This window comes from Suillus subalutaceus, assembly GCF_016647625.1.
Source record: "Suillus subalutaceus strain FC151 chromosome Unknown DFJ58scaffold_172, whole genome shotgun sequence".
NCBI lineage: Eukaryota > Fungi > Basidiomycota > Agaricomycetes > Boletales > Suillaceae > Suillus > Suillus subalutaceus.
Window position 1 is genome coordinate 39,382 of NW_024540421.1, and position 20,152 is coordinate 59,533.

The 20,152-nt window shown below is 50.7% G+C and overlaps 1 protein-coding gene across 1 annotated transcript; it reads right to left on the reverse strand.

The window, feature by feature from the left end:
* Nucleotides 1-16,769: 16,769 nt before the first annotated feature.
* On the reverse strand, nt 16,770-20,113 carry DFJ58DRAFT_734319 (uncharacterized protein; the record flags this gene model as incomplete). Its single annotated transcript, XM_041386466.1, has 14 exons — nt 16,770-16,829; nt 16,889-17,190; nt 17,242-17,337; nt 17,399-17,678; nt 17,734-17,877; nt 17,934-18,006; nt 18,065-18,366; nt 18,417-18,491; nt 18,551-18,848; nt 18,904-19,242; nt 19,304-19,383; nt 19,442-19,588; nt 19,642-19,911; nt 19,976-20,113. The coding sequence occupies 14 exons, from the start codon at nt 20,111-20,113 to the stop codon at nt 16,770-16,772; spliced, it is 2,604 nt and encodes an 867-aa protein (XP_041237658.1).
* Between the last annotated feature and the right edge of the window lie 39 nt (nt 20,114-20,152).

Sequence of the window (20,152 nt, forward strand, 5' to 3'; positions counted from 1 at the left end):
TTCCTGTCATCATTCTCACCAACCAATCATCGGAGACGGACGAGTCGATTGTCACCTTACATCTTTCGTATTGCTTGTTGCTTTGCTTGCCCCAGGAACTCGTCCATTTCCTTATTTGCATTTGTTCTTCAATTTCCACATGTTCTTCCACGCCTCACGCGCACGCGTCGCATATCCTTGTATGCACCACTCTCATCGTATTCCTGTTACCATACACATGTTGTAATGTACACGTTCCTTCCCATTGACCCAGTTCTTAACATTTAAACCCGTGTGCTGTGTGCAACCGAATCGAAACGACCCCCGCAATATCCATCCACGCCCCTGCTGCTGCAGCAATCTTGCTCTATTTCTCCAATCCACTTTAGGAGGCGCATTCTCTCCAATCGTTTCGCTCGACCGCATCTCTGATCACTTTATTCCTTACCCTACGATCATTTTGTGCTCTCAAAAACGTGTCACCCAATCACCTTTCTAACACGCGGTTCGCTCAAACTACCCCAAATTCGAATGCAATGCTACATATACATACAGTAGATGACGGATTCACTCGATATCGTACTCGACAATGTCTCTGGCATCTCCGCAAATCAATTTACCGGAACAAGATCAAGAGCTACAAGGACCAAATTGATTAACTGCGAGAAACGGTAAAGGTCGGAGACTTACTCCTCGTAGCAGTGCTGCCAGCGTGTCCCATGTGCCATGCGACTCAAATCAAGCTCAATACATCCTCTCCCAATCACTAATGCGGTCCGAGGATTATATTTAAATGCCTCTCGTGAAGCAAATGGTACCCAGAATAAGAGCTGACGATTTGGTCCTAACACCCATCCATCGTCTCCTGGCAAAAACGTGTGGTCGCCATGAGGGGTGGCCACGAGTAGCTCAGCAGTGTCGCGCAATGCATGAGTCGAGTTTGATGAGAAGGAAATGAAGTTGTCGTTCGCAGAGTTGGGTGTGGGGATGGCCGTTGTTGGATCTGAGATGCAACTGCCATGTGGAGAGGGTGCTGAACAGTCTTCTTCGGCGTGGTCCTGCAATGACCTCCCAATCGCTGCATACCAGACCCGGACAGTCCCATCATTTGAACACGAAATGATGCGAGTCCCATCCAACGAGAATGAGACTGAGTTGACCCAATTAGCGTGCCCCCGCAAGGGCTGCCCAATTGGCTGCCCCGTCGCAGCATCCCACAGTCGGACAGTCTTATCGTCTGAACAAGAAACGATGCGAGTCCCATCCCGCGAGAACGAGACTGATCTGACCCAATCAGTGTGCCCTTCGAAGGGCTCAGCGACCGGCTGCCTCGTTCCTGCATCCCACAGCCGGACAGTCCTATCGTCCGAACCAGAAACGATGCGGGACCCATCCGGTGAGAACGATACTGAGTTGACCGGCCCAGTGTGCCCTTCCAAGGGCTCACCAACTGGCTGTCCCGTCGCTACGTCCCACAGCCGGACTGTCTTATCGTCCGAACCAGAAACGATGCGAGTCCCATCCCGCGAGAACGAGACTGACTCGACCCAATGAGTGTGCCCCTCCAAGGGCTCACCAACTGGCTGCCCCGTTCCTGCATCCCACAGCCGGACAGTCTGGTCGTCCGAACCGGAAACAATGCGAGTCCCATCCCGCGAGAACGAGACTGATCTGACCCTATCAGTGTGCCCTTCCAAGGGTTCGCCGACCGGCTGCCCCGTCGCCACATCCCACAGCCGGACAGTCTTATCGCCCGAGCCGGACACGATACGAGTTCCATTCGGAGAGAACGAGATTGAGTTGACCTGCTTAGTGTGCCCCAGTAAGGGCTCACCGACTGGTTGACCTGTCGCTGCATCCAACAGCCGCACAGTGCCATCACTAGAACCAGTCGCGAAGCGGGTCCCATCTGGCGATAGCGAAACTGAAATAATAGAATTAGTGTGCCCTGGCAAGGGCTCACCAACTGGCTGCCCTGTAGATGCATCCCACAGTCGGACAGTGTTATCCATAGAACCAGTCGCGATACGAGTACCATCCGGAGAGAACGCGACTGAGTTGACATCAGCAGTGTGCCCCACAAAGGGCTCACCGACTGGCTGCCCTGTTGCTGTATCCCACAGCCGGACAGTCTGATCTTCCGAACCTGTCACGATGCGACTTCCGTCCGGCGAGAACGAAACTGACCCAACCATAGCAGCGTGCCCCTTCAAGGGCTCACAGGCAGGCTTCCCTGTCGCAGCATCCCATAGCCAGACAGTGTGATCGTACGAACCAGATGCGATGCGAGTCCCATCCCGAGAAAACGTGACTGATGTGACCGAAGAAGTGTGCCCTTCCAAGGGCTCACCAACTGGCTGCCCCGTTGCTACTTCCCACCGCCGGACAGTCCAATCGTCAGAGCCAGACACGATGCGGGTCCCATCCTGCGAGAACGACACTGAACTAACTTCACCAGTGTGCCCCTGTAAGGGTTCACCAACTGGCTGCCGCGTTGCTGCATTCCACAGCCGGATAGTATTATCCGCCGAACCTGTCACGATGCGAGTTCCGTTCGGCGAGAACGAGACCGATAAAACTGCGTCAGTGTGCCCCAGTAAGGGTTCACCAATGGGCTGCCGTAATGCTACATCCCACAACCGGACAGTCTCATCTCTCGAGCCAGACACAATGCGTGTCCCATCCGGGGAGAATGAGATTGAGGTAACTGAGGAAGTGTGCCCCAGCAAGGGCTCGCCTACTGGCTGCCCAGTCGCTGCATCCCACAGCCGCACAGTACAATCCTCCGATCCAGTCGCAATGCGCATCCCATCCGGCGAGAACGAGACTGAGTTGATCCAATCAGTGTGCCCGGTGATCACAGTCTGAACAGCCGTCCAGTTGATATCACGTCCAGATGCCACACGAAGAGAGTTGGGAAACCGTGCAGAAAACGTTCTGGATAGGGCAGAGTTGAGAGGCGAGAATGGCAGTGCTGATACATAGAGATGAGGTGTGCTGTGCAAGATGAGGCCGCCGAAGACTTGGATAAATCTCTGCACGTCCATTGCAGCGGATGAGGTATCTTCGTATCCGGTGTCACCCTGCGGTTGCGATTGCGGTTGCGAGTGAGTATGTTATCTGACGCTCAATAACTATGCGCTCACCTTCAACCATTTGGCAATAAGCGGAAGGGCGGGGACTGCGCCGCTGACCGCATCCATAAGGCTGAGTACCTCAAGCCAGAAGAACAGCCGCTCATGGTCAAAGAATGATTTGATTTCTTTGGCAAGGTCTGGATCGAAGTGAGTTGTTTGTACGTGGACAGGCCAGAATCGGCAGGCATAGGATAGATGTGGGGGGATGCATTTTTTAACTCGTTCTCGCAAACCGGGATCTTCAGAGTTGGGAAGATACGATGATTTTAGGTCGCAGATATTGAAGGAAAGTCCGTGTTCCATCACTCGAAGTGATGCGAAAGCAAGGTCGCGTTGTACCTTCGACACGTCGACGAAGAACTCTCCACTGCATTCACGGTCTGTAAGGAAATCGCGGAAGGAGGCATGAAGGGGTCGGATGGGAATGGATGAATCTGTGGTGCCGCTGAGGAGGGGTCCCAGGCCTTTTACTACGACGTCCACTTCGTAACGGTCACGTTCGTCTGGAAAGTAGCGTCTCATGGCGTTTAGGGAAACCAAAGGAATGGGTTCAACTGTACCCAGTATTTGACCCATCACTGAGTGAAAGCTCGCAAGCCCCGTCGAACGCAGTTTCTGTGGATGCTGGAAACTCGCAGACATACCCTTGGGCACGATCTGTGTCAAGATGAGGACATACATCTCATACAACAGCATGCTTCTCTCAGCAGGATCACGTGACACAACAGTGTCGAAGCAAGCGATTGGTGACGATCCGAGAAGAGGCTCTTTGATGTATCTGCAGGCGAGACGCGCCCACTCGAAAAGCCCATCAGCTTTTTCAGCGAGGGTTGTGAATTCTTTGTCCCCGAAATGCGAGACCCCTGCCAACTCCTTCGATACGTAAGTGCGGATGTCGCGCTCTGCGGTGGCTGATGAAATGTCGTCCATGGACATCCGTCGGATATGCTGAGCACCTGAAAGCTCAGTTTCGATGTCGCGAAGCGGGCGAGAAGTGACAATAATCCGGAAGTTGGCTGGGAGTTCCGTGATTCGTTGAATACCTAGTTTGCCCGCAAGAATTTGGAGAAGGCGGAGCCGTGTCTCGATCGCACCGCTCTCGTCCAGTGCGTCTATCACGATGACGACAGGTCTTACAATTGACCCTGAGGGCTTCCCCAGTGGTTTCATGAGTAGTTTGTCCCACTGCTGGACGATATCCGCTGTAGTCTTGAGCGAACTCGCATCTTTAACTGCCTCTGCCAATGCTTGTCTCATCTCCGGATCACGGTCAGCCAGGTCGCGTGCGATTGTAGAAAAAATCTTTTCATGACGACGGTCAGCATCTCGCTGGTGATCGAAGCAGTAACATGAACCGAGCCCTCCCACATCATTGAACCAGTTAGCAATCGTGTGGGCGATGGCCGACTTGCCCTTCCCTGCGGGGCCAGATAGCCAGAGCACACGTTGAACATCGTCTCCGGTGCTGTTGACCCAGTTCATAATCTCGGATATGATTTCCGTGCGCGTCCCTGGTAGGCATTGTTTTCCAGTATCTAGTCCTGCGCCTTCTGCATACGCCATACCGCTGAGATCCAATGTGTCACCTGAAGACGTATGAATAGATGTTGAATCAGAAGCACGTGCAACCCTTACCTGTACGGTGGACAAATATCTCAACATCGCGAGTAACTTGGTCCCGGAAGCTTTGCATGAGCGCATCCAACACATTGATGTATTGTTGAATCGTATTATCTGTTTCCGAGATAACATTTTTCCCGAGTCTCTTCCCTATAACAGTAGAGATTGATAATGAGCGAATGAGCAAAGCAGAATAATTCGTGGATTTCTCACAGAATTCTTTGGTTGCGGAATAATCTTTGATGAACTGGGAGCACTCGAGAGTCTGCTGAACTATTCGCCCGACGATACCCTGCATCGACGGAATTCCGCCAAGAGTCTTGTCTTGCATCATGAAATCGTAGATTTGACCTAACTTCTCGAGGAGTCGGAGTATCCCTTGGTCACGATCTGTTTGTGCGAGAACTATCTGCATGCATGACGGCTGAGCAGGAGATTGAACTCGGAATGAAACGATACGTACTTTGGATGCAGAAGACAGTAGGCCCAGTACCACCTTTGCGTAAGGGTGCACCTATGCAAAGGGATCAGTTCGTTTCCAACTGACAGGCATGGGCTCATACATCCGCAAGCTTCTCAATAACACTGTCGAATATCTTGAGAGGTCTAAGATATGTGTCCTCGACATTATATGCAGCCTCGAGATCCGCTGGTGCGTCTTGGGCGGTAGATGCTGCAGATGTCACAGGTCCTGACAGTAGATTCATCTCTTTGACACCCTCTCTGGCGGTCTGAAGTGCCAATTGAGGATCTTGTTCTGCACCAGAGGGACCATCCTGAACCTGCGGGACCAACAAAATTTATGAAGAGTGCATAAACTGAAATGTGACCTACTTCGATATTCGGAATCGATAAGGCACCATCACGATCGACATTTGGGGGAATAGGGTCGCGGCTGCGTGAATCCTTCAAGTTCGAGCGCTTGTGCACGATATCAGCCTTATCCCAGTACACTCAGTATTGATTTCGACTCACAGAAATTTTTTTCATTACACCATTCGTAACCTTCCCCAGAAACCGACAGATTTTGCCACGGGGTCGACCCTAGACAAAGGATGCATCGACGAGAGTCAGCATTTCAACTTGATGAACATCAGCCACGTACCAGCCGTTCAGCAGCGTTTGTTTCATTGCATGTCTCGATGTCTGGAGGAGGAGGAACTGACCTCGAGTCCCTCAATTGTTTGTTGTTCATGGTGAATAGTTTAGGCTGATAGTCAGTCTGAAATTTGAATGAGGTAGGGTGCGACAAGAAGTTGGAGAAAGGGTGGGCCCCATGCCATTTAAATACACAACTCGAACAGGCCATACCCTTGACCGCAAGCCTCGAGGCAATAATATTTGCTGCTGTATTGACTTCAGGCGCTAGGTTATATTGGGTGGGCGCTACGGAACTTCGGGAAACGCAAGGAAGTCGAAGGAACGACTTACATAAAGACTGGTAGGGAAGTTGACTCATGGACCAGTGCAGAACATTTCAACAGCGTTAAGTGACTGAGTCAATTCAGCTGATCTGTGCAGTGTGGACGCAACTAATAGGATTCGGATAATCATTACATATGATAGCATCATGCTGCAACTTCAAACGACGCGGTGGACTGCAACAGTAGTAAGTACTAGTTGTATCTTGAATATGATAACTTAGGGACCGTACCGGACAAATCGTTTTTTCGAACTTGTCTTGAGCTTAGATTTTCGCGTTACTACAATATTTTGATCTTGACCTTGATGCTCTACGCGTTTGACAAATTTGATGTTGACTTTTTTGACCCTTGGCAAGTGCCGGCAGAAAGCGCCGGGGCCCGGCAGGGCCTGAATAACTACAACAACACCGTCATGGGAGAAGACCTCCCTTCTGAGATCAGTGTCAAATAGTATTGTACATGTCAGTTGACTCATGCCGAATGCAATACCACGGCATCCCAAGAAGTCAGGGCCTCAGGAAGGAGGATGATCTTTCCTTAAGAGGTGCGCCATCAGTTTTTCATGCTAGAAGATTATGTGACCATTTGCATAATTGTTATACAGCGCTCCCCCCGAGTCCCTCGTGCCGTTTTCAATACCACTCATCCTCCACTACCGACTTCTCAGCCGCCTCATACACTGCCTGAGATCAATTCTCTTCCAGATGGAATTCCATATCCTCGACCATTTCTCTCCTCCTCAACCCCAACACTGCATCATGAACGAGTCAAAAAAGAACCCACTACTCATCGGCATAGTGGAATTGGACGGAGGAGGGTGTACACGTCCGGCTGCGCTGTACTGGACGGATTCCGTGTGAGTAGTGAGGGTGAAAATGCATTATTCCTATGGTACGTGTTTTCTTTCGAATTGTCCTATTAATTACGATGGAGTGACCTGCATGCTGAAGTCTCTAATCACATTTTCTTCCTCCCCTCCTGATTTTGCCTCTTATGCATTGTGGTTCTTGGTAGTCCTGTTTGCCGAAAAGCAGATGGAAGGCATTCGTCGATGAGATCTGGTTGGACTGGGTATGTTTTATCTATCGTTGCAAGGCAACTTACTTCATCCTCATCCGTGCAGCAAATTATCTTCTCTGACATAGCTGCTGTCATTCGAGAGTCGAGAAGCTACTGTTCACGCCATCGCCGTGCTCATTGTCAAGGTATTGCTACATCTCCAGGATGAACATTTGTCTCTGATGACGACTTGTACAGCTATATGACTCAACAACAACCTCCCTCGTCGCCTTACCCGCCCCCACTTAAACTCAGAAGCCTCCATCCGCACCTATAGGTGTATGCTTATAGGACACCTGGATCCTTCTCAACGAAATCAAGTGTAATATTTCGTTCCTGCATTCAGCGTGGCGCCTAAGCATCATTTCGGCAGGCGTTGAGTCACTTATGGCAATTGCAGACGGTTACATGAAACAAAGCCAATGTACGTCCCCGTCACTTTTCGAGTGATCTGCACGTCATATTGAGCTCATCTATCCCAGCAGACCGACATGTATAACCATACTTCGTTCACCCGGATGCTATCGATTCGTCACACCAGCTCTCGAATGATCATGGCCCAATTACACAACTTGTGCGTACGGATTTCTTATCGCCACTGCACGCATCGGTCTAACACGAGTGGCGCATGCGCTTTTAATGCATAGTGTGGCCATATTTTCTACACTGGTGAGAAACACTCCAAAAACTATTGTTAGTGCAACTGAAAGCAACGTGGCGAATTACTTCGTGCTCGTTCCTCGTTGATGGTGACGCAAGTCGAAGCAGAATGTCTACGATGACGATGACGTTGATGGCGCTTACTGATGTGAATTTCAAACCTCGACGAGATAACCCGTTGAATAACGACCTAAGAGCATCGTAACGACTTTTACCTTTCCGCTCAGGTGCGGGGTAAAAGTTTTTTGGGTCGTGCACGAGGAGTGGATGAAGGTGACAGATGGTGATTCACAGCGCAGGGCGAGCTCACGCATGCAGCGTCTGTTTTTAGTATTGTATGCATTCTATCTTACACTAGAAATAATAGGATATGCGGACATGATCTTATGAAAACATAGTAGGCCTGAGAAAAGAAAATAGACTCGGCTGTTGAGAATACGAATACGCGGCTCTCAAAGCACAGTTCCCCGTACTTCATTCGCCCTCGAAGCAAAAAGAGTCAATGGATGCGCCATCTCGTGAATGTCTGAACCGATAATCACAAGATAAGATATATCACAAGGGGCACTCAGCTCACAAAAGGCTCACATGGTGAGACACATACATGCGGTCAACGGCGAAACGCACTTGTGAATATAACGGAGGACGTCCGCGAAGTTTATGATTAGCTTGCACATCATTCATACAAGGGTCAGAAGTTGTCCTAGGGATGAGTTGACCTGAATTCAACGAAGGAAACTGTGTCAGGAGCGAAATCATTGAAGTTTACAATCACTAAGTGACGAATACTTCACAAAAGATGACACAACTGACCACTCTCGTGCTCTCCGGAGTGTGTGAAGGACGATCGAAAGATTCATCGGGTTGTCGTCGTTGCTGATAGCACCGACTACTGGCTTGCGCTGAGAAAACCTACTGACACAGCGGAAAGAAGTTCGCTGCACGAACAGGCACCAGGATAATATGTAGGGTATAGAAGCTTTGAACGATGGGAGTGGAAGGAGATAGGGTGATGGGCGATGCTTATGGGCGCCGAGAAATGTAAGGGTATACTGGAGATCATGAGTGTACACTCACATTATGGCAGGGAACGATGTCTGACAGTTGTAGGCTGTGCTTATGGAGAGCGGTTTAGAGGTGGCGACGATGTGGTAGGAATCTGCGGAACGGTCATTGAGTCAGAACTGAAAACCGTGGGAAGACGAGACTCATCGTTCTATACAGAGGAGTTGCTTCCCTATGGAAAGAGAATTTGCAGAGATAAGGGAGGGAGCCTTCACTACTATGTTCAGGTTGTTAAGAATGTGTTATAAAGGGACGCTTGCGGGAGTACATGTCTATCGCTTCCCACGACATCTTTCTTTGACGTCTAGACTGCAACTCAAATGAATGCAAGGAGTCTCCTACTTGCCCGAATCAAATTCGGATTGGATGCAGACAAGATGCAATTTGAATCAATTTCTTATCCCAGTCCTCTTCCTGTTATCTAGTCATCATTTTCACCAACCAATCATCGGAGAGTTGATTAATTGTCATACTAGGTTCATCTGGTATGTCCGCACCCCGCAATATCCAAACACGCTCCCGCTGCTGCCGCAATCTTCTTATATTTCTCCAATCCGCTTTAGGAGGCGCATTCTCTCCAGTCGTTTCGCTCGACCGCATCTCTGATCACTTTACTTTATTTGTTGCTTTACGATCATTTCATGCTCTCAAAAACGTGTCACCCAATCACCTTTCTAACACGCGGTTCGCTCAAACTACCCCAAATTCGAATGCAATGCTACATATACATACAGTAGATGACGGATTCACTCGATATCGTACTCGACGATGTCTCTGGCATCTCCGCAAATCAATTTACCGGAACAAGATCAAGAGCTACAAGGACCAAATTGATTAACTGCGAGAAACGGTAAAGGTCGGAGACTTACTCCTCGTAGCAGTGCTGCCAGCGTGTCCCATGTGCCATGCGACTCAAATCAAGCTCAATACATCCTCTCCCAATCACTAATGCGGTCCGAGGATTATATCTAAATGCCTCTTGTGAAGCGGGTGGTACCCAGAATAAGAGCTGATGATTTGGTCCTAACACCCATCCATCGTCTCCCAGAAAAAACGTGTGGTCATCATGAGGGGTGCCCGCGAGTAGCTCAACAGTGTCGTGCAGTGGATGAGTCGAGTTTAACGAGAAGGAAATGAAGTCATCGTTTGCAGTGTTGGGTGTGGGGATGGCCGCTGTTGGATGTGAGATGCAACTGCCATGCGGGGAGGATGCTGAACATTCTTCTTCGGCGTGATCCTGCAATGACTTCCCAATCGCTGCATACCAGACCCGGACAGTCCCATCATTTGAACACGAAATGATGCGAGTCCCATCCAACGAGAATGAGACTGAGTTGACCCAATTAGCGTGCCCCCGCAAGGGCTGCCCAATTGGCTGCCCCGTCGCAGCATCCCACAGTCGGACAGTCTTATCGTCTGAACAAGAAACGATGCGAGTCCCATCCCGCGAGAACGAGACTGATCTGACCCAATCAGTGTGCCCTTCGAAGGGCTCAGCGACCGGCTTCCCCGTCGCCACATCCCACAGCCGGATAGTCTTATCCCCAGAACTAGAAACGATGCGAGTCCCATCTAGCGAGAACGAGACTGACGTGACCCGATCAGTGTGCCCCAGTAAGGGCTCACCGACTGGCTGCCCCGTTCCTGCATCCCACAGCCGGATAGTCTTATCGTCCGAACCAGAAACGATGCGAGTCCCATCCCGCGAGAACGAGACTGAGTTGACCCAATCAGTGTGCCCCCGCAAGGGCTGCCCAATTGGCTGCCCCGTCGCAGCATCCCACAGTCGGACAGTCTTATCGTCTGAACAAGAAACGATGCGAGTCCCATCCCGCGAGAACAAGACTGATCTGACCGAATCAGTGTGCCCCTCCAAAGGCTCACCGACTGGCTGCCGCGTCGCCACATCCCACAGCCGGACAGTCTTATCGCCCGAGCCGGACACGATGCGAGTTCCATCCGGAGAGAACGAGACTGAGTTGACGTCATCAGTGTGCCCCAGTAAGGGCTCACCGACTGGTTGACCTGTCGCTGCATCCAACAGCCGCACAGTGCCATCACTAGAACCAGTCGCGAAGCGGGTCCCATCTGGCGATAGCGAAACTGAAATAATAGAATTAGTGTGCCCTGGCAAGGGCTCACCAACTGGCTGCCCTGTAGATGCATCCCACAGTCGGACAGTGTTATCCGCAGAACCAGTCGCGATACGAGTGCCATCCGGAGAGAACGCGACTGAGTAGACATAACCAGTGTGCCCCACAAAGGGCTCACCGACTGGCTGCCCTGTTGCTGTATCCCACAGCCGGACAGTCTGATCGTCCGAACCTGTCACGATGCGACTTCCGTCCGGCGAGAACGAAACTGACCTAACCCAATCAGCGTGCCCCTTCAAGGGCTCACAGACAGGCTTCCCTGTCGCAGCATCCCATAGCCAGACGGTGTTATCGAACGAACCAGATGCGATGCGAGTCCCATCCCGAGAAAACGTGACTGATGTGACCGAAGAAGTGTGCCCTTTCAAGGGCTCACCAACTTGCTGCCCCGTTGCTACTTCCCACAGCCGGACAGTCTCATCGCCAGAGCCAGACACGATGCGTGTCCCATCCTGCGAGAATGACACTGAATTAACTTCACCAGTGTGCCCCTGTAAGGATTCACCAACTGGCTGCCGCGTTGCTGCATTCCACAGCCGGATGGTATTATCCGCCGAACCTGTCACGATGCGAGTTCCGTTCGGCGAGAACGACACCGATAAAACTGCTTCAGTGTGCCCCAATAAGGGTTCACCAATGGGCTGCCGCGTTGCTACATCCCACAACCGGACAGTCTCATCTCTCGAGCCAGACACGATGCGTGTCCCATCCGGCGAGAATGAGACTGAGGTAACGAAAGAAGTGTGCCCCAGCAAGGGCTCGCCCACTGGCTGCCCAGTCGCTGCATCCCACAGCCGCACAGTGCGATCATCTGATCCAGTCGCAATGCGAGTCCCATCCGGCGAGAACGAGACTGACCTAACTGTAGCAGTGTGCCCGCTGATCACAGTCTGAACAGCCGTCCAGTTGATATCACGTCCAGATGCCACACGAAGAGAGTTGGGAAACCGTGCAGAAAACGTTCTGGATAGGGCAGAGTTGAGAGGCGAGAATGGCAGTGCTGATACATAGAGATGAGGTGTGCTGTGCAAGATGAGGCCGCCGAAGACTTGGATAAATCTCTGCACGTCCATTGCAGCGGATGAGGCATCTTCGTATCCGGTGTCACCCTGCGATTGCAGTTGCGCGTGAGTATGTTATCTGACGCTCAATAGCTATGCGCTCACCTTCAACCACTTGGCAATAAGCGGAAGGGCGGGGACTGCGCCGCTGAGCGCATCCATAAGGCCGAGTACCTCAAGCCAGAAGAACAGCCGCTCATGGTCAAAGAATGATTTGATTTCTTTGGCGAGGTTTGGATCGAAGTGAGTTGTTTGTACGTGGACAGGCCAGAATCGGCAGGCATAGGATAGATGTGGGGGGATGCATTTTTTAACTCGTTCTCGCAAACCGGGATCTTCAGAGTTGGGGAGATACGATGATTTTAGGTCGCAGATATTGAAGGAAAGTCCATGTTCCATCACTCGAAGTGATGCGAAAGCAAGGTCGCGTTGTACCTTCGACACGTCGACGAAGAACTCTCCGCTGCATTTAGGGTCTGTGAGGAAATCGCGGAAGGAGGCATGAAGGGGTCTGATTGGGGTAGATGAGTTGGTGGTGCCGCTGAGGAGGGATCCCATATGTTCTACTATGACCTCCACTTTGTGACGCTCGCTTTCATCTAGAAAATGGCTCCGCATGGCATTCAGGGAATTCAGAGGGAGGGGTTCAACTGTGCCGAGAATTTGTCCCATCACGGAACGAAATGTCGCTAGCCTTGTTTGCTGAAACTCGGGGTTTGTATGTCTATCCTTTCGCATGATCTCCGTCAGAATGAAGTCATACATATCGTACAACAAGTGCTCCCGTTCGACAGGATCGCGGGACACCATAACATTAAAGGACTGATTGGAAGATAAGCCAGCAGGGGGTTCTTCGATGGATTCGCAAGCAAGACGTGCCCACTCGAAAAGACCGTCAGCTTTCTTGGCGAGCACTGTAAACTCTTTGCTCCCAAAATGCGAAAGTCCCTCCAGCTTCTTCGACACGTAAGCGTAGATATCACGTTCCGCGACTTCTGGTGAAATGTCATCCATGGAAATCCTTCGAACGTATTGAACGCCTGCAAACGCATTCTGAATGTCGCGAAGCGGGCGAGAGGTGACGATAATCCGGAAGTTGGCTGGGAGTTCAGTGATTCGTTGAACACCTAGTTTGCCCGCAAGAATGCGGAGAATGCGGAGCCGTGTCTCGACTCCACCGCTCTCGTCCAGTGCGTCTATTATGATGACGACAGGTCTTACAAATGACCCCGAGGGCTTCCCCAGTGGTTTCATGAGTAGCTCGTCCCACTGCTGGACGATATCTACTGTAGTCTTGAGCGAATTGGTATCTTTAACTGTCTCTGCCAATGCTCGTCTCATCTCCGGATCACGGTCGGCTAGGTCGCGCGCGATCGTAGAGAAAATCTTTTCATGACGACGGTCGGCATCTCGCTGGTGATCGAAGCAGTAACATGAACCGAGCCCTCCCACATCGTTGAACCAGTTAGCAATCGTGTGGGCAATGGCCGACTTGCCCTTCCCTGCGGGGCCAGATAGCCAGAGCACGCGCTGAACATTGTCTCCGGTGCTGTTGACCCAGTCTGTGATCTCAGAGATAATTTCCGTGCGCGTCCCTGGCAGGCATTGTTTCCCAGTATCTCGTCCCGCTCCATCCGCATACGTCATACCGCTTAGATCTAGTGTTTCGCCTGGAGACGCATGAATAGACGTCGATTCAGAACCACGTACAAACCCTTACCTGTACGATGGACATAGATGGCTACATCGCGAGTGACTTGTTTCTGGAAGTTGTCCATCAGCTTATCCAACATTCCGCCATACCCTCGAATTGCACCATCTGTTTCCCGGCCTATGTTCTTTCCGGCTCTACTCCCTACGATAATAGTAGGACATTGAGACTGTGAAAAGCGCAGTGACTTGCAAAGACCCACAAAAGTTCTTAGTCTTCGAATAATCTCTGATAAAATTGGCACATTCAAGGGTCTGCTCAGAAATTTTTCCAAGGATAGTGTGCATTGACGAAATCTGGTGAAGCCTCTTGTCTTCTGTAATGAAGGCGTAAACGTCACCCAACTTCTGGAGAAGGCCGAGTATCGCTGTATCGCAATCCGCTTGAGCGAGAATTACCTATATGCATGCTAAGATAAAGATGCGAATAAGAGCAAAACCAAACATACTTTTGCGGCCCAGGACAACACGCCCAGTGCCATCTTTGCATATGGATGTACCTATGGAACGGGGTTAGTTCGGTTCCGATCGAGAGACATGGTCCATACCTCCGCGAGCGTCCCGATAATACTGTCGAATATCCTGAGGGGTTGAAGATATGTATCCTGGAAATTATATGCAGCCTCGAGACCCGCTGATGCATTTTGGACGGTGGATGCTCCCGATGTCACGTGTCCCGAAAGTGGCTTCATGAGTTTTACAGCCTCTTCGGCGTTCTGAAGCGCCGATTGGAGATCGGCGCCTTGTTCTGCACCAGGGGGAGCATCCCGAACCTGAGCGACGATTAAAATTTAGAGAGAGAGAGAGCAGCAGGTAAAAGGTGACCTACCTGAATCGATGAGGCGCTTTCACCGTCGACATTCTGAAGAACAGGGTTGCGGCTGTGTGAATCCTTCGAGTGCTTTTATACGATCACATGTCACATGAGCCTTGTTCCAGGAAACTCGGGATCCTTGTCGACTCACAGAAACCTTTTTAGTCGCATTCTTAAGCTTCCTTAGAAACCGACTAATTTTGCCACGGCGTCTGCCCTGGATGAAGGATGCACCAAAGTTAGTGTTTCGAGTGAAATGAGAAGTGGTCCTCATCAGCGACATACCGAACTTTCACCAGCGGTTGCTTCACCGGATGCGCGGTTTTCGGGAGGAGGATTTTGTCTTGAGTTCCTAGATTGATTGTGTTCACTCATCGTTTGAAATAATGATCAGTCTGAAGTTTGAACAAAGTTGGGTGTGATGAATGGCTAGTGGAGAAAGGGTGGGTCCCATACCCTTGACCGCAAGCCTCGAGGCAATATTTGCTGCTGTATTGACTGGGCGCTTGAACTTCGAAACTCCGGGCAAGGAAGTCGAACTTACAAGTATCTTCCATATTCCAACTTGTACCGACGTCTGCCTCGAGAATATGAAAAACGCTGTGCCGATCGCGGACAAGTCGGTGAGTGATGCATGCGCGCAAGACTTGGCAGTGGCCTTTCAGTCACTTTGAAGCTTAAGGTGACAGATCGAGAAGTACTGGCCGTGACGGATCCGACGGCCCGGTCTACTGTTGTCAATTAGAACATCGTCCGCAGCTTGCCGCTTGTGCTTAAATTTCGACCTTCGTGCTCTGCGCATTGACGAAAGCCATATTCTGTGAATACTACTAGCGAATACGCACTTGCGACTTGGCGCCCGCTGGTAACATACCTTTCGCACCAGTGCGTCGCTCTCACAGTTAGTTGCCCCGAACTATTACATTCCGACATTGAATGATTTTTCGGTAGTAAACTGCTCTCCGTTCGTTTCTCATCTGATGGTCCATCATTGGAATTCTCCATGGTAGTTCCTGACGATATAATCGGGATGGGAATGTCGCAGCTATCTGCTGAGAAGTGCGTGCTATGCATGAGCGATTATCTAACTGACTCGATACTTTGAATTTAGCAGTGGATACCCGCACCCGCGTCCCGTATCGCTTTCCGCCACCGAGCTCTATCATTGTATGTATTAAATACTTCGATATCGTGCACATTCCTCATTATGAAATATAGAACCCTAATTTTGCCACAAGTTGTACGCAGGAGACGTACCTGAAGCGTCTCATCTCGCAATGTTTACCCCCCTCACTATTGTCAGCCAGCTCGACGAGGGAGGAAACTGTCATGCGATCATTCAGGCGTTCGCTTTACCATCAGGGGGATTACCCCCGTATCCTCACCTAATCTTCAACTCACCCACGAAGGACATTGCTATCTCGATATCGAACTTGTTTTGCTTTTGTGCGACTCCATGACCAACACCGTCACATTGCATGAGACTTAACCTGACGAAGTACTTTGCCCACCGAGTAACGTTATCCCCTCCTCTACCAGGGGAGAAATTAGGGAATATATCTCTCCACCGAGCAGCTTTTTCTGTACCAGGTTATGCTAACCCCATGAAGTTTACCACGTCATTTGACGGGCACGCGCGTGGTATCTGTGTTCTTCATAACGAAAGGGATGGAACAGAATTCTACGGATTTACGATCGACGTTAGTAGTATGGATAAGCCCTGTTCGGGCATCGTTGGGCCAGGAGTCGATATCAAAGAGGTGGAAGCGAAAGAGTCGTCTCCCTCGTCTTTGAGGATGACGTGGAATGAAAAACTGGCATTCGACGGCTACTTGGGTAGAATCTGTTACAGGAAACGGGGTCAAGCAGGAAGGATAGATAGTGATGTATTGTATACGCTTTAGATCTTGCTTAGTGGTAAAATAGCTCAGCGACAGTGTGTATGGTGTAAGGAACTTGCTACACACATGCCGCATCCCGGGTACAGGCAGTTTACACCATAGCGTGGACAAATAAAGCTCTCCCAGTTACTCAGCACTGCACTGTACCATCGTATAAACACAAAGTACGCATCGACGCCATCATACTCAAACCTTCCCAGCGGCAGCAGCAGCGTTCTTTTTCTGTTCCTTCAGCTTCTCAATCCGCTGCAAAAGTCAATCAACATGAGCCACTACACCTCCAAAGAAAGAAAGAAAAAACTCACCAACCGTCTCTCCTCCTTCCTCCTCGCCATCTCAGCCGCCTTCTCCTCCTTAGACATCCCAGCCATACTAATCGGCGGTGTGTTGTCAGTAGTATTCGGGAGAGGTCGAGGGGATGATACTGGCGTTGATCGAGCGCTTGAAGCAGGTGAGAATGCTGGTGCAAGGGTGGAAGGCACGATGGATCTGCGGGGTTGCGGGGAGTGCGTGCGTGAGATCTGGGAGGAATGTGACGTCTTCCATAGATCAGGCGAGCGACTTGTAGGTCGAGATGAAGATGCCATTGCGCTCCATTCATCAGCAACTATATCAGATAAATCAGTAGGGAAATGATGAAGAAGTACGTGATACATACTTGGAGAACTGGCCCGCAGTGACATGCCGAATCCTAGACCATCGGTTGCACTCGCGCGCTTTGATTCCGCGGCAGGTGGAGCGCTCTCGAACGCGCCTACAGAGAAAAACGACCTCAGTTTGGATCCGGCGATATCTTCAAAGGGCAAGGAACATACTCCAATCTCCTTCATCAGCATTGATATCGATCAAATCATCGTTCCACAGACGACTACTGCCCTGCCCTGCCTCGTTAGCAACCTCTTCAGCGAGCTGCGCAGCGAGCGTAGAAGTCGGGGCTTTATTTCCACCCAGCTGTAGGCCTTTGCTTCTTAATGGATTTGCGGAGGGAGAAACAGATGACACAGGCAGAGAACTGGCGCGCCCATTGATGTTTGGTGCCGACATTGATGCGTCTATAGTACTCGAGATCGTTGTTTGCATGTCCGCAGGGGCAAGCTGAGCGGTAGATTTTTGTGAGTTATCAACTTCAGCGAAAACAAGTCAAACGCACCTTTTTGCCGAGGGACGATACAGCCCACCCTGTCAGAGCGGCTGCTGCGCCCGTCGCTGAGTTCACAAGGCCAGCCTGCGTGTATGCACCCGGAAGCCTCGCTTGTAGATCTTCCCCGCCGTCTTCTGCGGATGCTGTCTCCGGCTATGAAGAAAGGTGTATGTAAGTAAAACAAACTGGGTTATGTACAATAGACCTACCATAGTCGAAGCGTGAGCCTCTAAACGCTTGATGAAAAGCTCGACAGCTTTGAAGGCCTGGTCACGAACCAACCTATACATTTGCAGCCGCATCAACATACATCAAAGTAGCAGAACGAGAGCAAACTCACTTTTCTTTATCCAGCGTAGCACCTACAACAGCTGAAACGACTTTACTAGCCACGTCGTCGATGTCGAAGCACTCCGCGGTTGCCATGAACGCCATAACCCCCGCCACCCGAGCGTGGACGAACGAATCCTTGAGCGCCATGCTGAACGCGGGAACGAGAACTTTTCGTTTTGTGTTATACCCTAGCGAAGGGCCCAGCCGGCCGATAAGAATACACGTGTTAGTGCGGATGGAGGCTTCTGGGTCTGATTGAAGGCGGGCGAGGTGGCGGAGGAGTTCGTTGTTGAGTATACGGTCGGATAGCTGCACAAATCATTATTAGTGACATTGTTTATACCTGAAAATCAACTTACCTTGGGAGAAAGTAGGACGATAGCGCGGACAGTAGCTTCTCGAATGACAGCGACTGTGTCAGTGAAACCAGTTTGCTGCGTGGATGAGGATTAAATGAGCTGCCCTGCAAGAATGGACGGAACATGGATCATACCAGGTTTGGCCAAATCTTATCGACTACTGTTTTCTTATCCAGTTTTTCGGCAAAGTCGGGGAGATTGTCGAGAAGCGCGATACGTGTGCCACGGTCGGCACTCGCAAAGAGTTTAACCAGGGGTGCCACAACGACTGAGCCATAGTCGTCGTGTGCGACGTTCTTTCCGAATTGGAGGACGAGAGGCACGATGGTTGCTGCTGAGGCACCGCCGAACTCGAGTGCGGAGGCAAGGCATGGGAGGATACGGTAAGAGACGAATTCGGGGGGAAATGAAGATGCGGATTCCTTTAGCGTCCTACCCATCCAAGTCACTGAGTGGTTGATGGGGACATTTGAAAATTAACACGTACCGTAGTAATGATACCTTGTCAGATTCACTACTCAGGGTGAATCCGTCCAGTCCAGCGCAGACCTTGACAAGCCGGTTATGGACGAAAAATCCACGTCCTTCTCCATCCGACTCTGCCATACCAATGTCTAGCAGGTTCTTGGGTGACATTCGTAATTTTGCATTCGGGTTAAGGAGCTTTTTGAAGGATGAAAAGACGGACAAGGGTATGGCACCTCTAGAAGAGACTTGAGGCGGTGGATGGGGAGGCTGGGCAGTCGGTGGTGGTGGGTGGGTGGGATTGAAGACGGCATGTAGAAGTAGACCGAGAGCGTATCCATCTGCAGCTGGTACTGGTAGGCTGTGCACACATTAGAAAGGCGGCTGAATGATGTTGTGAGTGTCGAAAACTGAAAACTCACTCTTTGAGGGCAGACCAACCCTCTTTCTTGACTTCTGGCGGTGCACATGCCATTGCGTCTGGCATGAGGCCGCCCATGGTCTGCAAGGGAGTGGTTACTGAGAACTTGGAAGCGCACAAAAGACAGAAAAGGACGTACATATATAACAGAAAGATCATCTTTTGGATTGCTCAACACCTCGAAGCCTCCCAACTTCCACTCTCCTGAAGGGGTGATAAAGACGGCATTTGGACGGACATTACCATGGGTTGAGGACGCGGAATCATTGAGAAACGCAAGAGCAACCTGGCTCAGAATGTCAGTAAGGCCTTAACGTAGACGAGATGGGCATTTCTGACTGAAATCCGGTGTAGTCCCCAAATCAGCCAGTCCTCTCGCTCGCGTGGAACATTGGAGGATGATTGGGATAGCGCGAGGGGTAGAGGGCGAACCCTTTCGGTCATGATGCAAATGGCTGAGTCGGATTCCACGACATCGATGAATTTAAGTACATCAGGATGTCGTATGGTGCGTAGCTTGCGGAGGGAGTTGCGGGCGAGGGGTATGGTGGACTTGTTGAGAGGATGGGTCAGATCATACTCGAATACTGAGACCAGGCTGCCATCCTCCTGCCTTGTAGATTAGCCTGAACACGACTCGGACTCGTGATATGATCAAGAACAGGAAACCTACCCGTTTAGTAGCGTCGTACAAGGTCCAGAATGTCTCGCAGGAGTAAACCTTGGCACCCAGCGAGAACGGTAGATTTAGCCCAGATTTCTGGACTAGAGTCGATACTGCAGCAGAGCCGAAGCTGCGAAGATAGTCCATAAAACCCTCGAGTTATACCAACTAATCGAGTGCGAACGA